This window comes from Aphelocoma coerulescens, assembly GCF_041296385.1.
Source record: "Aphelocoma coerulescens isolate FSJ_1873_10779 chromosome W unlocalized genomic scaffold, UR_Acoe_1.0 ChrW_unloc_scaf_2, whole genome shotgun sequence".
Classification (NCBI taxonomy): Eukaryota; Metazoa; Chordata; class Aves; order Passeriformes; family Corvidae; genus Aphelocoma; species Aphelocoma coerulescens.
The window spans coordinates 1,792,094-1,813,877 of NW_027184081.1; the positions used below are offsets into that span (position 1 = coordinate 1,792,094).

At 44.7% G+C, this 21,784-nt stretch overlaps 1 protein-coding gene across 1 annotated transcript; it reads left to right on the forward strand.

The window, feature by feature from the left end:
- The first annotated feature begins 1,481 nt into the window (after positions 1–1,481).
- On the forward strand, positions 1,482–3,462 carry LOC138102846 (uncharacterized). The gene has a single exon (XM_069000594.1). It carries the CDS (start codon positions 1,732–1,734, stop codon positions 3,310–3,312), a length of 1,581 nt encoding a protein of 526 aa, XP_068856695.1. The 5' UTR covers positions 1,482–1,731; the 3' UTR covers positions 3,313–3,462.
- The last annotated feature ends 18,322 nt before the right edge of the window (positions 3,463–21,784 follow it).

The window sequence follows — 21,784 nt, forward strand, 5'->3', positions numbered from 1 at the left end:
AATTTAGTGGCGCCCAACTGCGGGGCTCGAAGGAAAGTGAAAAACCTATACTAATTACATTTTGGTTTGAATTTACTCATTCTGTGTTGGAGTAAAGTAGTCACCATGTTTGTTGAGTTCATAATGTCTCTCTGGCTTGATGTACTCATGTCTTTCTGGTCCTTAGGCTTCATTGAGGTACTAGTGCCTTTCTGGTCCCTCGGCCTATTTGCCTATCCACAACTTGCTCCGATCTTATCCTTGATAAGGAATCTTTGCAGAGCAGGGACATGAATTTAGATTTCTGTTTTGCTGTGCTCAGTGATAATGATTTATAAGAAGTTGACAGAGGTACAGGCAGCTGTTCGAAGTGTGTATGATATGTGGTTTCTCTGTCCTAACCCCAGTCCTAGCTTCAGTAGCCTGTTTTGGGAATTTATTAGTAATTGCACCCAGTTTGTTAGAGGAGGAGGAGACGGGGTTTCCCTTCCCTTTAAATTTGATAGGTTATCTTTTGAGAGTGTTCAGTATTCCCTGGATGTTAAAGAGACCACCCTCCTGGTATTTAATCTGGTAATCTTCCTCTATGTGATTCGCAGCTTGTCTAGAATTGTAAGAGACGGTCCAAAGATCCCTCATCTGCCTCACGATCATCGCCGAGAACAGAGACTGAGCACAGGAGTCCTGGCCCTGCTGAGGTGGGATGTCTGCCGAGTGTTGCCTAGGGGTGTGCCCGCTGGGAACTGGTACGCATTCCTGAGGAAAATTAGTGCAGGTCGCAATGGACTGCGCCGTTCTTGCTGCCCAGGCGGGAAGGACTGCGCCGAAGCGGAAAGGAACGACCTGCCCTGCACACCTGTCCTGCACACCGGTCTTGTGCGTCTGTCCTGTACCTGTTTCCCAAAGCAACAGACTCCACAACAATGGCTGTAAATTTCCCAACCTCTTGGCCAGTTGCCCCTCGCTTCTGAAAAGGACTATAAAGGGACTCTCTGAAATAACCAAGTCGGAGAGATCTCCCCCACGGAAAGAAGACGAATCTATTGGCGGAAGACCACGAGGACTTCGTCTCATCCGTTGGTAGCTATTGCCCCCCCCCCCTCTTTTTCTTCCTCCCTACTTTGTCTCTCTCTCTCTCTCCCTTTCTCTCTTCTATTGCATTACTGTGTTGTGGGCACTTAATAAAGGTGCACTGTTTTGATTTAAACTGAAATTTCTTGTGTCCTTTTTACACTCTGAGATCTATAAACGAACCATCACGACCCCCGCTTGCATTAGCGGATCGTGACATTAAACTGGCGTCACGGACAGGATCTGACAGACAGAAGGGGTTGCAAGGTTGTGTGTAGTCTGTAATAGGGGAAGGACGTTTCACTCCAGCCGCACCTAGCCCGACACCCCAAAAGGGGTGAGCGGTGTCTAGAAAGCAAGGGGGGTGACTCGAATTTCCCGCAAACTGCACACGCCTGGGTGAAAAGCACCCCATACTCAGTTGAGGGCTCTGTCTTCAGATTTTTTTTTGCAAAGGATCTCTTAGTGTAAAAGGAGGAACTGTGTTTTTTGGTGTGTGCATGAATTTGGACTGCTTGGTGTAGTGAAGAGACAACCATAAGTAACTTAAGGAGTACCTCCCAAGCAGATTTGGTCTCTTCACCCACCCAGGGAAGTGAAGGGAGACACAGCGAAGCTGTGTGTGTGTCGCAGTGTGTAATTAACTTTACCTCCTTGTGGTGGTTTTGATCCTGTCATAAAATGACTGAAAACCCCAGTGCAAAAGTTAAAGCTGCGTTTTATGCTCTGCTAGCAAAACATAATGCCCGGCCCTCTCCGGGAGGGGAAGAATGGGCTCAAAATAACTGGTTTAATTTAGATTATGTGACTGATAGAGTATATTCTTTACAACATGAGACTAGATTTAAATTTGGCCGAAATAAAACCATAATCTGCTCTGTTTTAGGGGCATGCCTTGCGGCAGCCATAGATCATCGCTTAAAGCGATGTACTGAAGAGAAAGCGATCATAGATTCCCTTCAAAGCCTAGTGGAAATTTTACAAAAACAATTAGATGAAGAAAAAAATAAAAATCACTTGCTAGAGGCTGCTTTAAAAGAGGAATATTTTAGAAATTCGAAAAATGCTGACTCACCAAAAGAGACAGAGGAAAAGGAAACTCCTCACATTGACCAAATATACCCCCAAAAAGAACTAATACTAGTAAAAAATTGTGGAGAAAACTGCTGCCCTCGTGTGAGACCTCTGATTAAAACTGAATATAATTATATCAATGATGAAGATTTTGAACCGCATATCACCACTAAACAAATACCATACAGTGCTGTTGAATTAGCTAGATTAAAAAAGGAGTATGGGCGGCTTCCCCACGAATCTGAGACAGAATATGTCTTCCGAGTGTCTCTCACCGGAGGAGACCAAATTCAATTAACTGAACAGGAGGCCAGTGGATACTGGGGACATGGAGTTTTCTTGACAACAGGAGACAAACGTGGCACGTGGTCCCTGACTCAGCGTGCAGCCTTCTGGGCCGGGGGACTCAATCCTTTAGAAAGGGGAGACCCTTTAGCTATAATTGGTACCCCCGAGCAACTCCTAGAAAGTGTCCACAAAGCTGCCTGTTTGCAAATGATCCATGAAAGAAAATTAACTCCTGGATATGAATCCCCCATGCAATTACCTGTTAAACCTGCACTGATGACCCCTTTAATTCGAAGCCTTCCAGAATCACTCAAACCTACAGCAATTGCCCTTCAAAAAACCATAGCGGCTGTAGGTCCCGTAGAAAGGCTAGATAGATTCCTTGGAAACCCAAGCGACCAAACTGGATCTACCGATCCTGGGTTTACTCCCTATTCAACCCCCTCTCAGCCGCCAGGTTCACAATCGAATTCACCTGCGGGTGATCGCAAAGTTTGGACATGGAGTGAAGTTGCAAAAGATCTGATTGATTACAGTAGAAAATATGGACCTATAAAAATTCCAGAAGAAAAATTAGACAAAACAAAAGGTGTCAGGTACATTCGGGCTCCTCATGGCGAAAAGCCAGAGAATGTAAAACAGATCTCTAACCGTCAGCATTGGTGGTTATTAGGCATCAAAAAGGGGGTCCCCAGAGATGTGATGGATGGCTTACCCCTTGATAAATTGAGTAAGGTAGTGTCTAACTGGCACTGCCGAAAACCCGTTCTACCAAATCCATCAGTTCAACCCAGTGCACCCCTCCTCCCTCAGAATCTGGGCAGTGAGTCAGACCAACCACTCCCTCAAAGTCTGTGCAGTGAGCCAAAACAACCTCTCCCTCAAAACCAGGGAAACTAGACCCTCCGTCTCTTGTCAGTGAGCGAAGAGATGGAGCATGGGTATACCTGAGAAGGCTCACTAAAAATAAAAAGGGAGATATAATGATCACAGCTATTACAGGCCCTAAACGGGCACCTGTAACTTTTCTAATTGACACTGGGGCACAAATTTCTGCGCTGACAAAGAAAGATGCCCAGAGGTGTGGAATTGTCCCAACAAAGAACCGATATTGTGTTTTAAATGCCTTAGGAACGACAGAATCTATGAATGTAGCCCTAGTTAAGCTCATTTTACCTGGGGAAGAAAATCAACTCTCTATTAATATGGTGATTGGAGATATCCCAACCAATCTATTAGGGATGAATGCCCTCGTTGGGAGGCAGTGGGAGGACTCAGAGGGTCTCCTGTGGTCTTTTGGCACACCACGTTTTAACATCAGACTGCTCGAAGCCGCACCCTCCCTACCATTCAGCAAAGTAACTAATGTGAAACAATACCCCCTCCCCCTGGGTGCCAAAGAGGGCATCAAGCCAGTGATACAGGAGCTGCGAAAACAAGGAGTAATAGTTAATACTCATTCTCCTTTCAATTCTCCGGTGTGGCCAGTGCGAAAGCCTAATGGGAAGTGGAAGCTGACAATTGATTTTCGCAGGCTAAATGCCAACACAGACCCTCTCACAGCAGCTGTCCCAAATCTAGCAGAATTGATAACACTAATTCAAGAAAAAGCTCATTCAATTATGGCAACTATAGATGTCAAAGACATGTTTTTTATGATACCTTTACAGCCAGAAGACATGGACCGTTTTGCTTTCACATGGGAAGGACAGCAATACACTTTCACTAGGCTTCCCGAAGGGTACAAACATTCCCCCACCCTGGCTCATCACGCTTTAGCCCAGGAGTTAGAAAAAATACCCAAAGCTGACAATGTGACTGTTTATCAATACATTGATGATATCCTTGTGGGAGGAGATGAAATAGAAGAAGTGAGAGATACCCAACAAAGAATAATCTCCCACTTAGAAAGCCTTGATTTGCAAATTCCCTCAGAAAAAATCCAAAATCCTTCACATGAAGTGAAATTTTTGGGAATTTGGTGGAAAGGAGGTATGACATGTATCCCACCTGATACCCTAACCTCTTTAGATCAGATTAAAATGCCTGAATCCAAAAAAGATCTCCAACATGCTTTAGGATTATTAGTGTTCTGGAGAAAACACATCCCAGATTTTTCCATAATTGCCAGACCTCTTTATAACTTGTTAAGAAAAGGGATAAAATGGGAATGGAGTGCTTCTCAAGAAGAAGCATTGCAATTGTTGATTTTTGAAGCAACAGCTCACCAAGCCCTGGGCCCTATTCACCCTACAGATCCTTTCCAGGTGGAATGGGGATTTGCCTCTTCAGGGCTGTCAGTACACATATGGCAGCGGGGTCCTGAGGGTCCAACGAGGCCTGTAGGTTTTTACTCTCGTGGCTTTAAAGATGCTGAAAAAAGGTACACTACCTGGGAAAAAGGATTATTTGTGGTTAGCTTAGCTCTCATAGAAGTGGAGAAGATTGCACGACAACAACCAATTGTTTTGAGAGGCCCTTTCAAAGTTATTAAGGCAGTCTCTACTGGGACCCCCCCACCTGACGGGGTGGCCCAGAGGGCCTCAGTAAGGAAGTGGTATGCTCAGATTGAACATTATTGTAGCATCTTCTCAGTAACTGAAGGAGCTGTAAAAAATCTGGCAATCCAAGAGACTGAAAACTTGAGTAGCAGTCAGGACAAACCTGCCTCAGCCATCAAAGTAGCCCCTCCTTTTTCCCCCGAACAGTCAGCAAATTCTTGGTTTACAGATGCTTCTGCCAAGCGAGAAGGAAAGGTGTGGAAATACAAGGCTGTAGCCCTGCACACCTCCTCAGGTGAACGAATTATCACAGAGGGGGAAGGCAGCGCCCAAGTTGGCGAGCTGATAGCTGTTTGGAGTGTTTTCCAACATGAGGCACAGAATACTTCTCCTGTCTGTATCTACACCGATTCCTATGCTGTGTTTAAGGGATGTACTGAGTGGCTTCCTTTTTGGCAGCAAAATGACTGGGAAGTTAACAGAATCCCAGTATGGCAAAAGGAAAAGTGGCAAGAAATTCTAAATATTGCAAGTCAAGGGAATTTTGCCGTGGGGTGGGTAGCCTCTCACCAGACAGATGGAAATGCAGCAGGAGAGTGGAACAATAAAGCTGATGAATTAGCAAGACTAAGTCCTTTGAAAAAGGATCAGATTACAGAAGACTGGGAGCACTTATTAGAATGGTTGCATGTAAAAAGACAACACACAGGTGCAAAAGATTTGTACAAAGAAGCCCTTGCTCGTGGGTGGCCTGTTACCAGAGAAATGTGTAAAACATGCATATCAGCTTGTGAACAATGCCGCAGACGGCTGGAAAGACACCCTTTGGAAGATGACCCTCTGCATTTAAGAAAGGGTAAAGGCTTATGGGATGCGTGGCAGGTAGATTATATTGGCCCCTTTAAAAAGTCAGGAGGTAAACACTTTGTACTGGTAGGAGTAGAGATTATATCTGGGTTAGTCCAGGCCGATGCCTTTAAAAGAGCTACAGGAGATAACACTGTCAAAGCATTGCAGGGATGGTTTGGAACTTTCCCAAAACCACAAGAAATTCAATCTGACAATGGGTCTCACTTTACTGCCAAAGTTGTACAGGACTGGGCAAAAAGTGAAGGCATTAAATGGACTTTTCACACCCCTTACTACCCTCAAGCTAACGGCATTGTAGAAAGGACCAATGGTCTCCTGAAACGACTTCTGAAACCACAGGAGGGAAACTGGGATGTTCGGCTATGGGAAGCTGTGAAAGGTGTGAATGATAGATGGGGGGTAAACGGGTGTCCTAAAATCACTGCCTTTTGCCCAACAGCTCCAAGTATAATTCCTTCATTACAGGGACCTAATGATCCTAAGAATCCTGCACACTACCCTGGACAACCTGTTTTGGTAGACCTCCCTACTGTAGGAGAAGTACCATTAGTGCTGAAAAGCCCTCTAAATAAATATGCATGGGTAGCCTCTGATGCCCTAGGGAGAGAGCATCGGATACATACACGCTGGATAATTCCATCATTCTAATTTTTTCTGCCTTTAGTGGCAGACTCTGTTTGTGTTTGCTTTTCACAGAAGAACTCCGAGGGACATAAAAGACCACATAAACCATGATAAAACTGGTGATACTTTTCTGCATCCTACCACAACACCATGGCCAAAAAGCAGCTGAGTGGCCATGGTCTGGTACTACCATTAGGTACACTAGTGCTCTAAGATCCCATCCCAGAGATCGCCGCCCAAACCCAGACACTGCAGTACTGCACGACTCTAAGGTATACCATTCAAATGAATGGGGATGGGACTCAAAAGATTGGACTACAACCCTAAATGGAACAATTGGTGAGAAAATTGAGGTAAGATGCAGAAAAGTAGAAGGACCTTTCTCCGGGAAAGCTTCCACCATTACAATCACCGGGAATTTTCTAAAACCAAATGGGAAAAGTGACCTGCACCCCAACATTACGGCCGAACTCTGCCCTACAACAGAGTGGGCATGTAACACACAAACCCTCTTCATCCTGTGTTGTCGTCAGAAGAATGTCGGTAACTACAGCCTAGACCCCAGTACCAACAATGTCCAAATCACGAAGCTTTGCAAAAATGAACCAACTGACTGCTGGTATAACTTTACTCTAATTAAATCAGCCTATGTAACATGCAATTGGCAAAATAACCAGACAGATCAGCCAGGTTTGAAAGGTTTCAAAATAAATGCTGTAGCAAAGCCCATACTAAGTGTAGTAATTACGTACCATGGTATAAGTACCTCCCTCGTACTAGATGACAAGAACAACGTTTTTCCTCCCTTTATGGTAACCCAAGGTGATGATGTTTCAATACGATGTAGACTAATTGGTAGATCTTTTACTAAACCTATACACAGTTATAGATACAGAACAAAATATCTGTCATTTTGAAATTCATCCTAACGAGACTCCTGAAACAGTGCTTGTCTATATAGGTAATGGATGTGCATGCTTAAGAACTGCTTGTGATGAAGTATTTGTAGAAAATTTAGTAGTAGATACAAAAAATCATTCAAATTTTTGTGTTTGTAACTTTACTAAAATCATAGGATGTGATTTTTCATATTTAGCCCCAGTTACTTCTTATCATCTTTTACAGTCCAATTACACACTGATCCACCAATTATTGCCTACCCCCATTGGGATGAACCTTACTTTGGTAAAGCAATTGTTGCTTCACCAAGATTTAATTGAAATTTTGGAAAAGATCAAGAAAAATGGACAGAAAACCTTAGTAACTGTTCATCACAATGTGAAAGAAATACATCGTGTTCTAGAAAGGGTAAAGAAAGATGTTGAACACAGGTGGTGGGATACTCTTTTTGGGTGGTCACCTACTGCTACAGGTGTCCTGAACAAATTGTGTCATCCCATCATTGTTCTCTTGATTTTGGTTTTGATTGGTTTTGCTTTATCAGCAGTCTTATACATCATGAATTGGAGAATGATGAAACGGCTAACACAGCTTACATCTATAATAGATGTCCACAATTTAGCCAATACCCCATCCGCTGTAGACACACCCAAGGTTATTGACATGAGACAAACTACACGAGTATTAAAATAAGATGTGATAAAAAATTAGAGGTATTTTAATTAAAAAATTATATGTGTATTCTGATTTAAAATTATTCATTTCCTTCTCTTTTGTTTCCTTCTTTTTCTTTTCTTCTCTTTCCCTTCCTCTCTTATGTTCTCTACCCCTTTTCCGGGATATGCTACCAACATTGACGAGTCCTGAAGACTTCACAACGACACTACAAAATCGTGCAGATAGAGCTCTCCTGACGACAATCGTGAGTCACGGGGTGGTGTAAGAGACGGTCCAAAGATCCCTCATCTGCCTCACGATCATCGCCGAGAACAGAGACTGAGCACAGGAGTCCTGGCCCTGCTGAGGTGGGATGTCTGCCGAGTGTTGCCTAGGGGTGTGCCCGCTGGGAACTGGTACGCATTCCTGAGGAAAATTAGTGCAGGTCGCAATGGACTGCGCCGTTCTTGCTGCCCAGGCGGGAAGGACTGCGCCGAAGCGGAAAGGAACGACCTGCCCTGCACACCTGTCCTGCACACCGGTCTTGTGCGTCTGTCCTGTACCTGTTTCCCAAAGCAACAGACTCCACAACAATGGCTGTAAATTTCCCAACCTCTTGGCCAGTTGCCCCTCGCTTCTGAAAAGGACTATAAAGGGACTCTCTGAAATAACCAAGTCGGAGAGATCTCCCCCACGGAAAGAAGACGAATCTATTGGCGGAAGACCACGAGGACTTCGTCTCATCCGTTGGTAGCTATTGCCCCCCCCCCCTCTTTTTCTTCCTCCCTACTTTGTCTCTCTCTCTCTCTCCCTTTCTCTCTTCTATTGCATTACTGTGTTGTGGGCACTTAATAAAGGTGCACTGTTTTGATTTAAACTGAAATTTCTTGTGTCCTTTTTACACTCTGAGATCTATAAACGAACCATCACGACCCCCGCTTGCATTAGCGGATCGTGACAAGAATGAGAGCTCAGATTTCCAGGGTGACTGCTGAGACACCTGACCCAGAGGTGGAACATCCTGAGTGGTGTGGGGAATGGGATTATATGGGTCAAATCCTGAAGAAATTCTCTGACCCAATGGTTTGCAAGTTTCCCCCTGAACAAGTTCAGAACCCTGCTGAGGTGGGGAAATATCTGAGAGAGAAATACAATGACAATTCTAATGAGAACAAGCTCATTGCAATATGTTGGGCTTTGGCATATGCCTATCGCACACTGCAGCAGGTAAAGGTAGAGGGACAGGAAGATAAATCAGCAAAGCCTGCAGACACCCCAGTCACTCAGGCTGTAGCCAAACCAGATGGAGAGTCTAAGCCATTGACAGTGGCTCCTGTCACGAGGAAAAAACACACAACCAAAACTGATCTCCCAGTGAAAGATGAGGATAATGCAGGGGAAGGAACCTCAAAACCACCAACTGACTCAGGCATGGAAACCATTACTGAGTCCGTGTCCATAAAGGACCTTCACAGCTTAAGAAAGGACTACAACCGACGGTCTGATGAATCCATAATAAGTTGGATGGTCCGTATTTGGGATGCTGCAGGTGATAATGTAATTCTGGACGGTTCTGAAGCGAAGCATTTGGAATCCCTGCCACGTGATCCAGTTATCGACCAAGCAGTGATAAGGGGGGCTGACTCTACCAGTCTCTGGAGATGGGTTTTGACAGGCAGGATTGAAAGATATATATGTGCGGAGTTGATCTCTACATGCAGCAAACCCAGTGGGAGACCATGGAACAAGGGATCCCATGCCTGAGAAAACTAGGGGTGGTAGAGATTGTCTTCACAGATGACCCAGCATTGAGGAGTCCAGACCGGGTCAGAGTTAATCCATTCATGTGGCGAAAACTCATATGACTTGAGCCACAAGAATATGCTTCTGCTTTAGCAATAATGAAACCGAACTACGGTGCAAATGTGACCGTGTGGGATATGGCAAGGAAGCTCCGAGCATATGCAGATTCCGTGCATGGCCCAACACATGCAAGAATTGCAGCTGTGGAAACATGTATGCAGAAAATGGAAGATAAGATGGAGAAGAATCTCCAGGAATTCAAGCAGGAGATTAAGAAGGAGATCAAAGAGAGCCTTCTCCAAATCTCAGCAGTACAGATCAGAGATTCTGATACCAAATGCAGATGTTCCCCAGAGAGGAAGTACATCCCACGAAGAGAGCTGTGGGATTTCCTGTGTGACAGTGGGGAAAACATGAGGAAGTGGGGTGGAAAATCTACTTCTGCTCTGGCAGCATGGGTACATGAATTGAAGGAGCACACGTCTCAGAAAGGAAAGTCTACCAAAAAGGAAGTAGCTCCAGTTGCCTGTAGCCAAACTGCTGGAAATTATGGAAAAGACAATGATATGTCCGATTACCATGAAGATACCTCTAAGATGCAGGCCCAGGGAAAGAAGGATAACCAGGCATAGAGGGGCCCTGCCTCTAGCCAGGTAGAGGCCAGGGAAAACCATGTTCTTTGGACCGTGTGGATTCGTTGGCCTGGTACATCAGAACCACAAAAATATGATGCCTTGGTTGACACTGGTGCGCAGTGTACAATAATCCCATTGCAACATGTGGGGGTAGAATCTGTTTCTATTGCTGGTGTGACAGGTGGATCAGAAGATTTGACCCTGGTGGAAGCTGAGGTAAGCCAGACCGGAAATGAGTGGAAGAAACATCTCATTGTTACTGGCCCAGAGGCCCCGTGCATTTTGGGCATTGACTTCCTTGAATGAAGTGACTCCACCATTGAGTGCTGCTGTGCCGGACATGTTGGAGCTCCAGTACGAGCTGGAGTCCAAAGCAGCAAAGTGGTACGCCACTACTGACATTGGCAATGCATTTTTCTCCATTCCTCTGGCACCAGAGTGTAGGCGTCAGTTGTCCTTCACCTGGAGGGGTGTGCAGTATACCTGGAATCGATTGCCCAAGGGGTGGAAGCACAGTCCTACGATCTGTCATGGACTTATCTAGACTTCACTAGAAAAGGGTGAGGCTCCAGAATATGTGCAGTACATTGGTGACATCATTATGTGGGGGAACATCGCAACAGAAGTGTGGATGCTAGCAAGGGCTAGCAGAAGAATTTTCCTATGTAACTTTCCTTTCTCATAAGAAAGCAGTTAGAGAAGTCCACCTTCTCACAGCTTCTCTGTGAAAGTTCTTGTTCTCATGATGTCTTAGGGTGACTTTATGATATGTATCCCATATCGCTGCCCTATGCCCAGAAATTAATTCTTGTGCCTTTCTATGCCTCTAAACTGAGCCTGAGAGGGGGAAGGAAAAACTGAGCAAAACTTTTTCAGGGCAGTTTGCAGCTTGTTCAAGGTCACACACAGATAGTAAATTTTTTTTCCCCAGCTGCGGCAGGGGAGCGAGGAAGCACCTGGCTTGCGGCTCTCGGGTCAGTTTTTGGCCAGTTGTTTCAGCTTCCTTTTCTCCGGAGCGAGACTGAGAGTTGAATTTTTTTCCTTCCCTGGAATTTCGGATTTTCTCCCTTTTCTACTGGACTGCTTCAATATCAGAACACATCGGGAGGACTTTCCATGGAGCACAGAGGGCCTGGCCCTTAGCCAAGCCCCAGCTCCGAGGAGACCAAAAGGAGGACTCTAACACTTTCCCAGGTTTTTTTCTCCACAGCAAGAGATTTTATTATTTAGCATTATTTTCCTTTTCCCGTGTGTTTGTTAAATAAATGGCTTTTATCTCTTTCACTTTCCTTTGAGGAAAATTTATTTTCCCCAAACCTGGTGGGGGAGGGGTGGTGACCTGCCTTCTCTCAGAGGATATATTTCTAAATTTGGCCAAACTGGCACACATGAGAACCGGATGACTAACTGTTTGTAATAATGCAAACCATTTTTGCAGCTGTAAAATGTTGTGGAAACTGTAGAATTGTTTTCCGTTTGGTGAGAATAATATTTGAAATGGGTGTCTTACTGCTCAGCCTATCACCTTGGGAGGTGGTGGGCCAATAGGCCAAACATGTAATTTCTAATTTGCGAACCATATTATAAAAGTTATGAGTGATTAAACGAGGTCGTTTTGGCCATACCTTATAACCTTAATTTGTGTCGTGTCTCCGCCATTACTGAGGACAACAGCAACACAGAAGTGCTTGCGAAAGGAGAGAGAATCATTCAGATGCTCCTGGAAGCTGGTTTTGCCATCAAGAAGAGCAAAGTCAAGGGAACTGCCCAAGAGATCCAGTTCCTGAGACTAAAGTGGCAAGATGGACGACATCAGATTCCCACTGAGGTCCTCAATAAGATCACAGCAATGTCTCTACCAACCAACAAGAAGGAAACACAATTTTTCCTAGGTGCCATAGGTTTTTGGAGGATGCATATTCCAGAGTATAGCCAGATCGTAAGCCCTCTCTACCTGATTACCCGCAAGAAGAATGATTTCCACTGGGGCCCTGAAAAACAGCAAGCCTTTGCCCAGATCAAGCAGGAAATCGCTCACGCAGTAGCCTTTGGCCCAGTCAGGAAGGGACCAGAAGTGAAGAATGTGCTCTATTCTGCAGCCAGGAGCCATGGTCTGTCCTGGAGCCTTTGGCAGAAGGTGTCTGGTGAGACTCAAGGTCGACCACTGGGATTTTGGAGCCGAAGCTACAGAGGGTCTGAAGCCAACTACACTCCCACAGAGAAGGAAATCTTGGCAGCCTATGAAGGAATCCAAGCCGCCTCAGAGGTAATCAGCACTGAAGCCCAACTCCTCCTGGCACCCCGACTACCAGTGCTGGGGTGGATGTTCAAACAAAGGTTCCCTCTACCCACCACGCCACCAATGCCACATGGAGCAAATGGATTGCTCTCATCACACAGCGTGCCTGTATCGGGAAACTGAATCACCCTGGGATTTTGGAAATAATCACAAATTGGCCTGAAGGTGAAGACTTTGGTCTCACTGATGAAGAAGAACAAGAACAAGAAACACGTACTGAAGAAGCTCCACCATAAAACCAACTACCATCAGAAGACACACACTACGCTCATTTCACTGACAATTCTTGTCGCATTGTAGGGATGAAACGAAAGTGCAAAGCAGGTGTATGGATTCCCACATGATGGGTTGCAGAGACTACTGAAGGAGAAGGTGGATCAAGCCAACTCGCTGAACTCAAAGATGTTCCACTAGCCCTGGACATTGCTGAAATAGAGAAGTGGCCAAAGCTCTACCTCTACACTGATTCATGGATGGTAGCCAATGCTCTATGGGGATGGCTGGAAAAGTGGGAAAAGGCTAATTGGCAGTGTTGGGGAAAACCAATCTGGGCTGCTGAAGAGTGGAAAGACATCGCTGCCTGAGTAAAAACGCTAGTTGTGAAAGTCCGCCATGTAGATGCCCATGTCCCCAAGAGTAGGGCTAATGAAGAACACCAAAACAACAAGCAGGTAGATCAGGCTGCAAAGATAGAAGTGTCACAGATAGACTTAGATTGGAAAACTAAAGGAGAGTTGTTCCTAGCTCGATGGGCCCATGATGCCTCAGGACTTCAAGGCAGAGATGCCACCTATAGGTGGGCACGAGACCAAGGGGTGGATCTAACCATGGACAGTATCTCCCAGGTTATCCATGACTGTGAGACGTGCTGCGATCAAGCAGGCCAAGCGGGTGAAGCCCCTGTGGTATGGTGGGCGATGGTCCAAATACAAGTATGGGGAGGCCTGGAAGATTGATTACATCACACTGCCTCCAACACACCAAGGTAAGCCCTATGTGCTCACAATGGTAGAAGACACCACAGGATGGCTGGAGACCTACCCTGTGCCTCATGATACTGCCTGGAACACCATCTTGGGTCTTGAAAACAAGTCCTTTGGAGGCATGGTACCCCAGAGAGAATTGAATCTGACAATAGGACTCATTTCAAAAATTGCCTAACTAACACCTGGGCTAGAGAACATGCCATTGAGTGGGTGTACCATATCCCTTACCATGCACCAGCTGCAGGCAAAGTGGAACGGTGCAATGGATTGTTGAAAACCACTTTGAAGGCACTGGGTGGGGGAACTTTTAAGAATGTGGAACAGCATCTAGCAAAGGCCGCCTGGTTAGTTAACACCCGAGGTTCCACCAATAGAGCTGGTCCAGCCCAATCTGAATCCCTGCATACAGTAGATGGAGATAAGGTCCCAGTAGTGCATGTCAGAGGTCTGTTAGGAAAGACTGTGTGGATAAATTCTGCCTCGAGTACAGACAAACCCATCCGTGGGGTTGTTTTTGCTCAGGGACCTGATTGCACATGGTGGATAATGCAGAAAGATGGAACAACATGTTGTGTACCGTGGGCAGATCTGATTGATGTGTGAAAACCATCTGTAATGTGAAATGCCTGTATACCACTGCTTGCTGAGTGTCACTGCCACTGTTTGTACATAGCTGTATATATGTATGTATTAATGTGTGTGTGTAGAATTAGAACACCTTTGTTTGGGCATTGAGCCGATGATATGGGATAAGGGGTGGAATGTCTTGGGGTGACTTTGTGATGTGTATCCCCTATCGCTGCCCCATGCCCAGAAAATAATTTTGTGACTTTCTGTGCCTTTAAACTGAGCCTGAGAGGGGGCAGAGACTAAACCGAGGGAACTTTCTAGGCAGTTTGTTTTCATGTTTTCAAGGACACAGAGATAGAGAGGGCTCTGTGTTCAGCTGCGGCAGCAGAGTGAGAGTGGGGAAAGCACCCAGCTTGCTTTCGGCCAGTTTTTCAGCTCCTTTTTCTTTCTCCGGAGACAGATGGAGAATTGAACTTTTGTGTTCCTGGGACCTTGTTTTTTCCTTTTTGTTTTCCTCTGCTGGACTGTTTCAACATCAGAATACATCAGGAGGAATTTCCACTGAGGCCTTGTGTGGAAAAATACTCACAGCTTTTTACTGGTTAGTCTCATAGTTCAGTGCCTTAGAAAGCCTCGGGCAGCCTAGAGAGGTAGCACGGGCAATCTCGCATTTCAGTAGCTCTGAAAGTGGCAAATGGTAGCTGCAAAGCTGATACCACTAGTAAAAGCAAAGAGGGAGAGCTATAGTCTTCGGTTGATCAATTCCTGCAATTAGAAGCTTTCAAACAGAGAAAGAAACATACAGATGTTCGCAGAAGGAGTGCAAAGCCAAAGAGGGCGGGCCCCCTCTTGGGCCCTTCTTTTATCCAGAGGAGGGGAAAGGGGAGAACTGGGGGCGGACCCGGGGTGCCTGGCCAAACAGACATTGCCAAAGAGTTTGAGTTACATTTAGTTTTTCCCGCGCTTGGAACAAAGGAGTTCAGGGCACATGGCAGAGGCAAGTCCTGGCTTGTCTTGGGGAGGGGGAAGGGAAGCTTGGAACAGGCAGAAACAGCCTTGGCCCTGGAGGTGGGCCCACCACCCTGTCCCAGGTCCAAGGAGGGGGAGAGAGAGACTATGGAAGGACCCCGGAATTTTCCCAGGTTTCTCTCAGCAGAGCGAGAGGTTTTATTATTTAGCATCATTATCCTTTTCCTGTGTGTTTGTTAAATAAATAGTTTTTATCTCTTTCACTTTCCTTCAAGGAAAATTTATTTTGTTCCTGAACCTGGTGGGGGAGGGGTGGTTGTAACCTGCCTTCTCTCAGAGTATATATTTCTAAATTTGCCAAACCGGAACAATGTACGCCATGCAGTGATAAATATACTGGAGCAAATGGGGAGACACTGGCTATCCCCTAGCAGAATGCTCAAATACCAGTCTGTGTTGTTAGAACAGGATGATGTTTTTATCATCCACGTTATGTGACAGTGTGCCTGAGCATGATTATTTTCAGACAATAGAGGAAACTTATTCCAGCAGACCAGACCTGAAAGATGTTCCTTTGAAGAACCCAGACTGGGAATTGTACACCGATGGGAGCAGCTTCATGAAAAACGGTAGGAGGATGACCGGTTATGCCGTAACCACCTCAGATAAAATCATTGAGGCAAAAGCCTTGCCTCCAGATGTATCATCACAGAAAGCTGAACTCATTGCACTAACGAGAGCTCTAGAACTGAGCGAGGGGAAGAAGGTGAACATATGGACTGATTCCAAATATGCCTTCAGTGTTGTGCATGCCCACGGAGCTATTTGGAAGGAACGTGGCCTGCTGACTGCTCAAGGTAATGAAGTTAAGCATGCTAAACAGATTCTTGCACTTTTACAGAGCATTTGGGAGCCTACTGAAGTGGCTATCAAGCATTGCAAGGGTCATCAAAAAGGGAAAATAGCCCCTGAACTGGGAAATTGTTTTGCTGACGAAACAGCCAGGGGGATTGCAGAAAAAGGCATTTTTGCAGTGGTACCACAGAAAGAGATAGATTTGTCATCATTTACCCCAAAATACGATCAGAGGGATCACAAATTAATTAAGTTCCTTAAGGCTGAAATCAAAGAAGGTGGGTGAGCTGTTACCCCGTGTCTTGGTTTGAAAGACAGGTGTCTGCTAAGGAAGGCAGAAGCTTCCCTTGGAATTGCAGATGTGACCCCCCTTCCCTCCAAGTTATTATTATTTTGAAATCAAGGGGCTTTTAGGCAAAGATGTGGGAAATATGAATAACAGTTTTTTACTATTATATATCTATATATGTATAACAAGTCAAACAAACAACAATAACTATGGCAGTAACAGCGATAAGGCCTGGAAATTTATGCCCGTGGACGAAGACCAGGCTTGTGCCATTGGGGCTGTGGTCCTGAATATAACAATATTTGACCATCTTGAAAAACCAAATGAGACAAGAAAAAGATCTCTTAATCCCCTCATTGAACATCCCACACTTTTTCATAGCATAATCAGAGCCCTCGTACCCTCTTACAGAGTGGTTGAACTGGAGAGAGCAATTGTAAATATCTCGGCCATCACTGAACATATTGAGCAGCATACTGCAGATGCAATTTCATCCTTAAAGGAGGAAGTTGACAGTCTGTCCCGTGCAGTTATGCAAAACGAGATATCTCTCAATTTCATACTTGCTGCACGAGGAGGTGTATGTGCTATTGTCAATATCACCTGTTGTTCTTATGTGGACCAAAATGGAAGAATTAAGAAAGATTTGGATGAAATTTGGAAGGGAACTCAAATTCTACATGAAGTTGCTTCTAGAAATAACACCATAAATTTTGATCATATTTTTGATACTCTCACCTCATGGTTACCAAACTGGGCCTGGATAAAAGAAACATCTCTAATAGCTGTAATTGTAGTTATTATCTGTGTAATAACCTGTGGAGCAGCCAGTTGTGTAAACCGGTTCTGCGGGTAATGTAGAGACTAGACAAGGTAGAGTTTTGTTAGTCTCTAAAAGGGGGGAAATGATGCCATGAAGATTTTTTTCCTTTTCTTTTATACCCCTGGTGTACCTTTTTACAACTTCTGTATTCCTAGTGCTTTTTGCCTACATTCTTGGACTTGTTTGTTAAGCTAGAAGACTAAACATTTTAGAAGCTTAGTAGCTAAGGATCAGTGTGCCCCAGGCCCCAAGGTCGTCTCCAGAACACATTCTGTAAACTAAGATAGAACCATCCAGGGGAAGGTTCCTTGGGGAGGGGGGCTCATTCAAGCCTCTCACTGGGGAATTTTTGATAGATATGCTAATTAGTAAGACCTATCTTTTGGGGGTGTGCATTGTGGTGTGCATTTCGGTGCATTCGACCTGGACGTAGTGTACCTAAGGATCCTTTAAATAAATACCAAGGTAAAATCTCTTTTTCCCTTCTAACCGTATTTGACTCTTGATTTTAAAACCAGGAAAAGGCATCAGTACCCCTTAGAGGAGAGCCACCCAAAGACTCCTCCTCAGGACAAAGAAATGACCGGGATGGGCAGAGACCTAACCCTAAACTCCGGACCACTCAATGTACCTATTGTAAGAAAGAAAGGCATTGGAGGAGAGACTCCCCGCAGCTCAAACCCAAGATGGTTGCAGAACTGAATCAATGCTAGGGCTGACTGGAGGTGATGCCTGAAGTGGCCACCTAGAAAATAGAGACTAGACAGTAATCCGGGAATAAAGGTAGGTATTTATTTGAAGGGCCTTCAGAGGTACACCCTGGGGACCCAGAGGCTACTGCCAAAATGGACCCCAAGATGGATGACAGGTCATGAATTCTCCACACTTTTATAGATTTTGTTCATTTGCATATCCAGATTAACTCTCCAACTAAAGCTTCACTTAATGATGTAATTTCCCCTCAGCTTGTCCCTCCTTTAGAGGCTTTTGCTTTATACTTTTTGAGCCTAGGATGGTCTGGGTGTCCTTGAAGAAAAAGCTTGGAGAGGCTTTGTTATGTCTACCTGAGAGAGCAGAAATTAACAGGTTACAAGAAACTTCAGAGTTACACACTAAGCAGTACAGGATTTGAAAAATATAAAAGTTAAAACCTAAGGCATCATTCCCCCCCTTTAGAGGCTTGACAAGGCCTCTACCTTGTCAAGACTCTATTCTAAATATTCTAAATATCTACTAATAATATGGGTCTAACAGCAGTATATATTTATCTAAAGATAGTATATATAAACAAGATTTATAATTACAACTACTATGAACAATTCTTTAATCCAGGGTCAGTTTGGTAACCATGAAACCAGGGTGTGGAAAATATAATTGGAACTCAGTGTGTTATCTTTGAATATTATCCAATGTAAGATCTAAGTTAGTTCTCAAATTGTAAACAAATTTTGCTGATCTTTCCACTTTGGTTTACATGTCAGTTGTTAGTTTTGTATCCAAATGACTGTCTTTGGATACACTTTGGACTAGAATCATATGTAAATTTTGTTTCCAAACCTGAGTCAGGGTTACCAACTGTGTAGATCATTGTACTAGTTTGAAAACAAACTAGTGGTAGGCACCAAAGAATAACAATTTAATGGGGAAATTAAAGAAAATGAAAAAAAATAAAAGAATACACTAGTTCAAACTGACAGTCAAGATACAACCTGACACCCTGTTAGTCAGGATGGTGGTAGCAGTCCGGTAGAATGGTGGCTGCAGTCCTCCTGAAGTGGTGATCCTGTACAAAGGGGCTGCTCTTCCTCATAAGGTCCAGTGGTGGCTATGTAGCTCCTGTACTCCAGAAATCCAGTGGGAAGGTTGTCTCTGGTGTTCAGAATCTCAGCTTATATCCAGGATGGAATGCTTGGTTCCTCCCTCTGGGTGGAGCATCTCACAATGGGATAATGAATCATGAGGCCAAGTGTTGATTAGACTCATTACCAGAAGATAGTCCAGAAGGAGTTATCTCTGAGTCATACAGCATGGCATTGATGGGCCATTAACAGCAAGATAGTCTGGGGAAAGGAGGCAAGAAAATACTGCCCCTCCTGGTTTCAACAGCTCATGAGGATGGTAATAGGATACACTGCAACCCAGGACAATAATATATACAGGAAAAAATAATTTAAACTACATCATCTTCATTTGTATCAGTCTCTGTTTTCTCAGTTGTTTCAGGAGCAGAAGCCTTCTTAACTCTGGAGTAGTGAATCCAGTGTCCTTTGCCAGTGACTTTGACTGAGGTGAGGGTGGTCAGCAAAATCTGGAATGGTCCTCTCCACTTGGCCTGTAGAGGATCACTGTCCCACCACTTGACATAGACCCAGTCTCCAGGCTGAAAGGGATGCGCTGGTGTGTCCAGTCCTATGGGTCTGGATAACATGATGTAATTCTGGAGCTTCTGCAAAGTAGAACCTAAAGCCATTAGATATCTCTGTAAATCAAGTTTCCCCCTCATGTGAATTTTACCTGGAACATGTGGAATTTGATATGGCCTGCCATACAATATTTCATACAGACCGATGTTATCCCTCCTCCTCGGTTGTATGCGGATCCTCAGTAAAGCTATAGGCAAGGCCTGAACCCATGTCATGGATGTCTCTTGACAAATTTTGCTAATTTGTGCCTTAAGAGTTCCATTCATAGGTTCCACTTTACCGCTTGCTTGGGGTCTGTAAGGTGTGTGCAGATCCCAAGTAATTTCCAAATTCCAGCTAACTTCTTGAATCACATTTGCAACAAAATGTGGTCCCCTGTCTGATGACATACCCAAAGGAACCCCAAACCTTGGTATTATATGATTAAGCAAAACTTTCACCACCTCCTTGGCTGTGTTAGTGCTACAGGGGTAAGCTTCAGGCCATCCACTGAAGGTGTCAACCTGTGGATACAATATTGCTGCTAGTAAGAATTTTCTTGCTTCTTTCTAAGTCCGTGGGATATTTTCTCTCTCACAAACAGATTAGCAGAAGCTCTATAAACTATGAACACCTGTGACCTTGTAGAACTATGTTTATGGTAAAGTAAAAAAATATTTTGACAATGGATGTTTAGGATTTCTAGCCAATCCACCCAGGGGGTGGCTGATCCTTTGTCCAATTAGACTATGAAGAAAAAAGTCTATAAAAGAGTTTGTAAAATAATTAAATAAATCAATCTTGCTGCACAATTCCTGCCTGTTGGATCTTCTCTCCTCTCCTCCCTATGGCTGCAGGATACAGTAATATCAACCAATACCAGTATGTACCTGTATCCCTCTTTGTGTGGTAACTAAGCAAAATCTATTTGCCAGTAATCTCCAGGAAGATCCCCTGCCTTTGTTACTCCTAACAAAACTTTTTTCCTTGTATCAGGATTGTTTTTGCAGCAGATTTCACACCTGCTCATGACTGATTGTACAGTATCTGTCATTCCCTTTCCTATTACTACCTTTTTTAGATGTTTCAGAAGATTTTCAACCCTGAAATGTGTGCTTTCGTGTTCTCTTCAAGCTAGCTCTCGAAGGATCAGAGGTGGGACTACAACCTGATTTGCAGGTGCGACAGCCCATCCATTTTCTCTGATCCCAGCCTTAAGAAACTGTCGTAGGTTAGCAAGCATAGTCCCGGAAGGGATGTCCTTGCTAAGGGGTGCTTACAGTTTCCTCTGGGACCTGATAGAACCTATCAGCTGGCCAGTTTGAATATGGACAATTCTTTAAGCCACTTAAAGTTGTGACCACCTCTGTGATACACACTTAAGAATAGACAAACTCTGCCCCCCAAGTTGTCTCTCATTTCCAGTGTTGGGACAGGTGGCTGCGGGGCACGTATGGGGGCCAGCGGGCCTGGCCAGGCCCTGCTCGGGCCAGGCCGGGCAGGGCCACAGCCATCCTGGAGTCGACAGACCTGTTCCAGCCGCGGACCCCCCCCCCCCCCCACTGCCTTGCCGTGGGCGGCCGGAGCGGCTTGGCTCTCCCCCCTCTCCACTTCGATAAGAAAAATTCAACATTCCAGCTGCAAAGCTGCAAGGCCAAGGTGAGATTAACCCTTTTATTGCTGTGAAGAGCTGAAAACCTGAGGGAAAAGAGAGAGGAGATACTTAAAGCTGAAATTCTGTTGTGAAGGTATGATATATCAAAGTATCCCGTTGTAATTTCATGAAGATATGGGGGGTGGAGTGTTCAACTCATAAGCAATAGGCAGATGCTGACGCAGCTGCAATTTCATGAGAAGTTTGGACAGAGAGAGAGAGATGAACCAGATGAGGACTTTTGCTCCAAACAGGAAAGGAGAAAACCTCAGTCCTTAGAGATGGACCAGATGAGGACTTTTGCTCCAAATGGGAAAGGAGAAAACCTCAATTCCTAGAGATGCTCCCAGAGATAGTCCTAACGATGAAGATGAGGAAGACCCTTTGCTCCCAGGGAAGGAGAAGGGCCTCTGTTTCTTTGTTTCTGAACGGCTCAACCTTAAAATTGTACCCCAAAAAACTTCAAGAGTGGACCCCCAAAAGCAGTTGCGGGAAAAGCTGCAAGTCAGGGGAAGGGACTCACATCGCGAGCAGA

Bases quoted from the DNA above. Each gene is read 5' to 3' on its own strand.
- LOC138102846 (XM_069000594.1), top strand. From the start codon at position 1,732: ATGACTGAAAACCCCAGTGCAAAAGTTAAAGCTGCGTTTTATGCTCTG.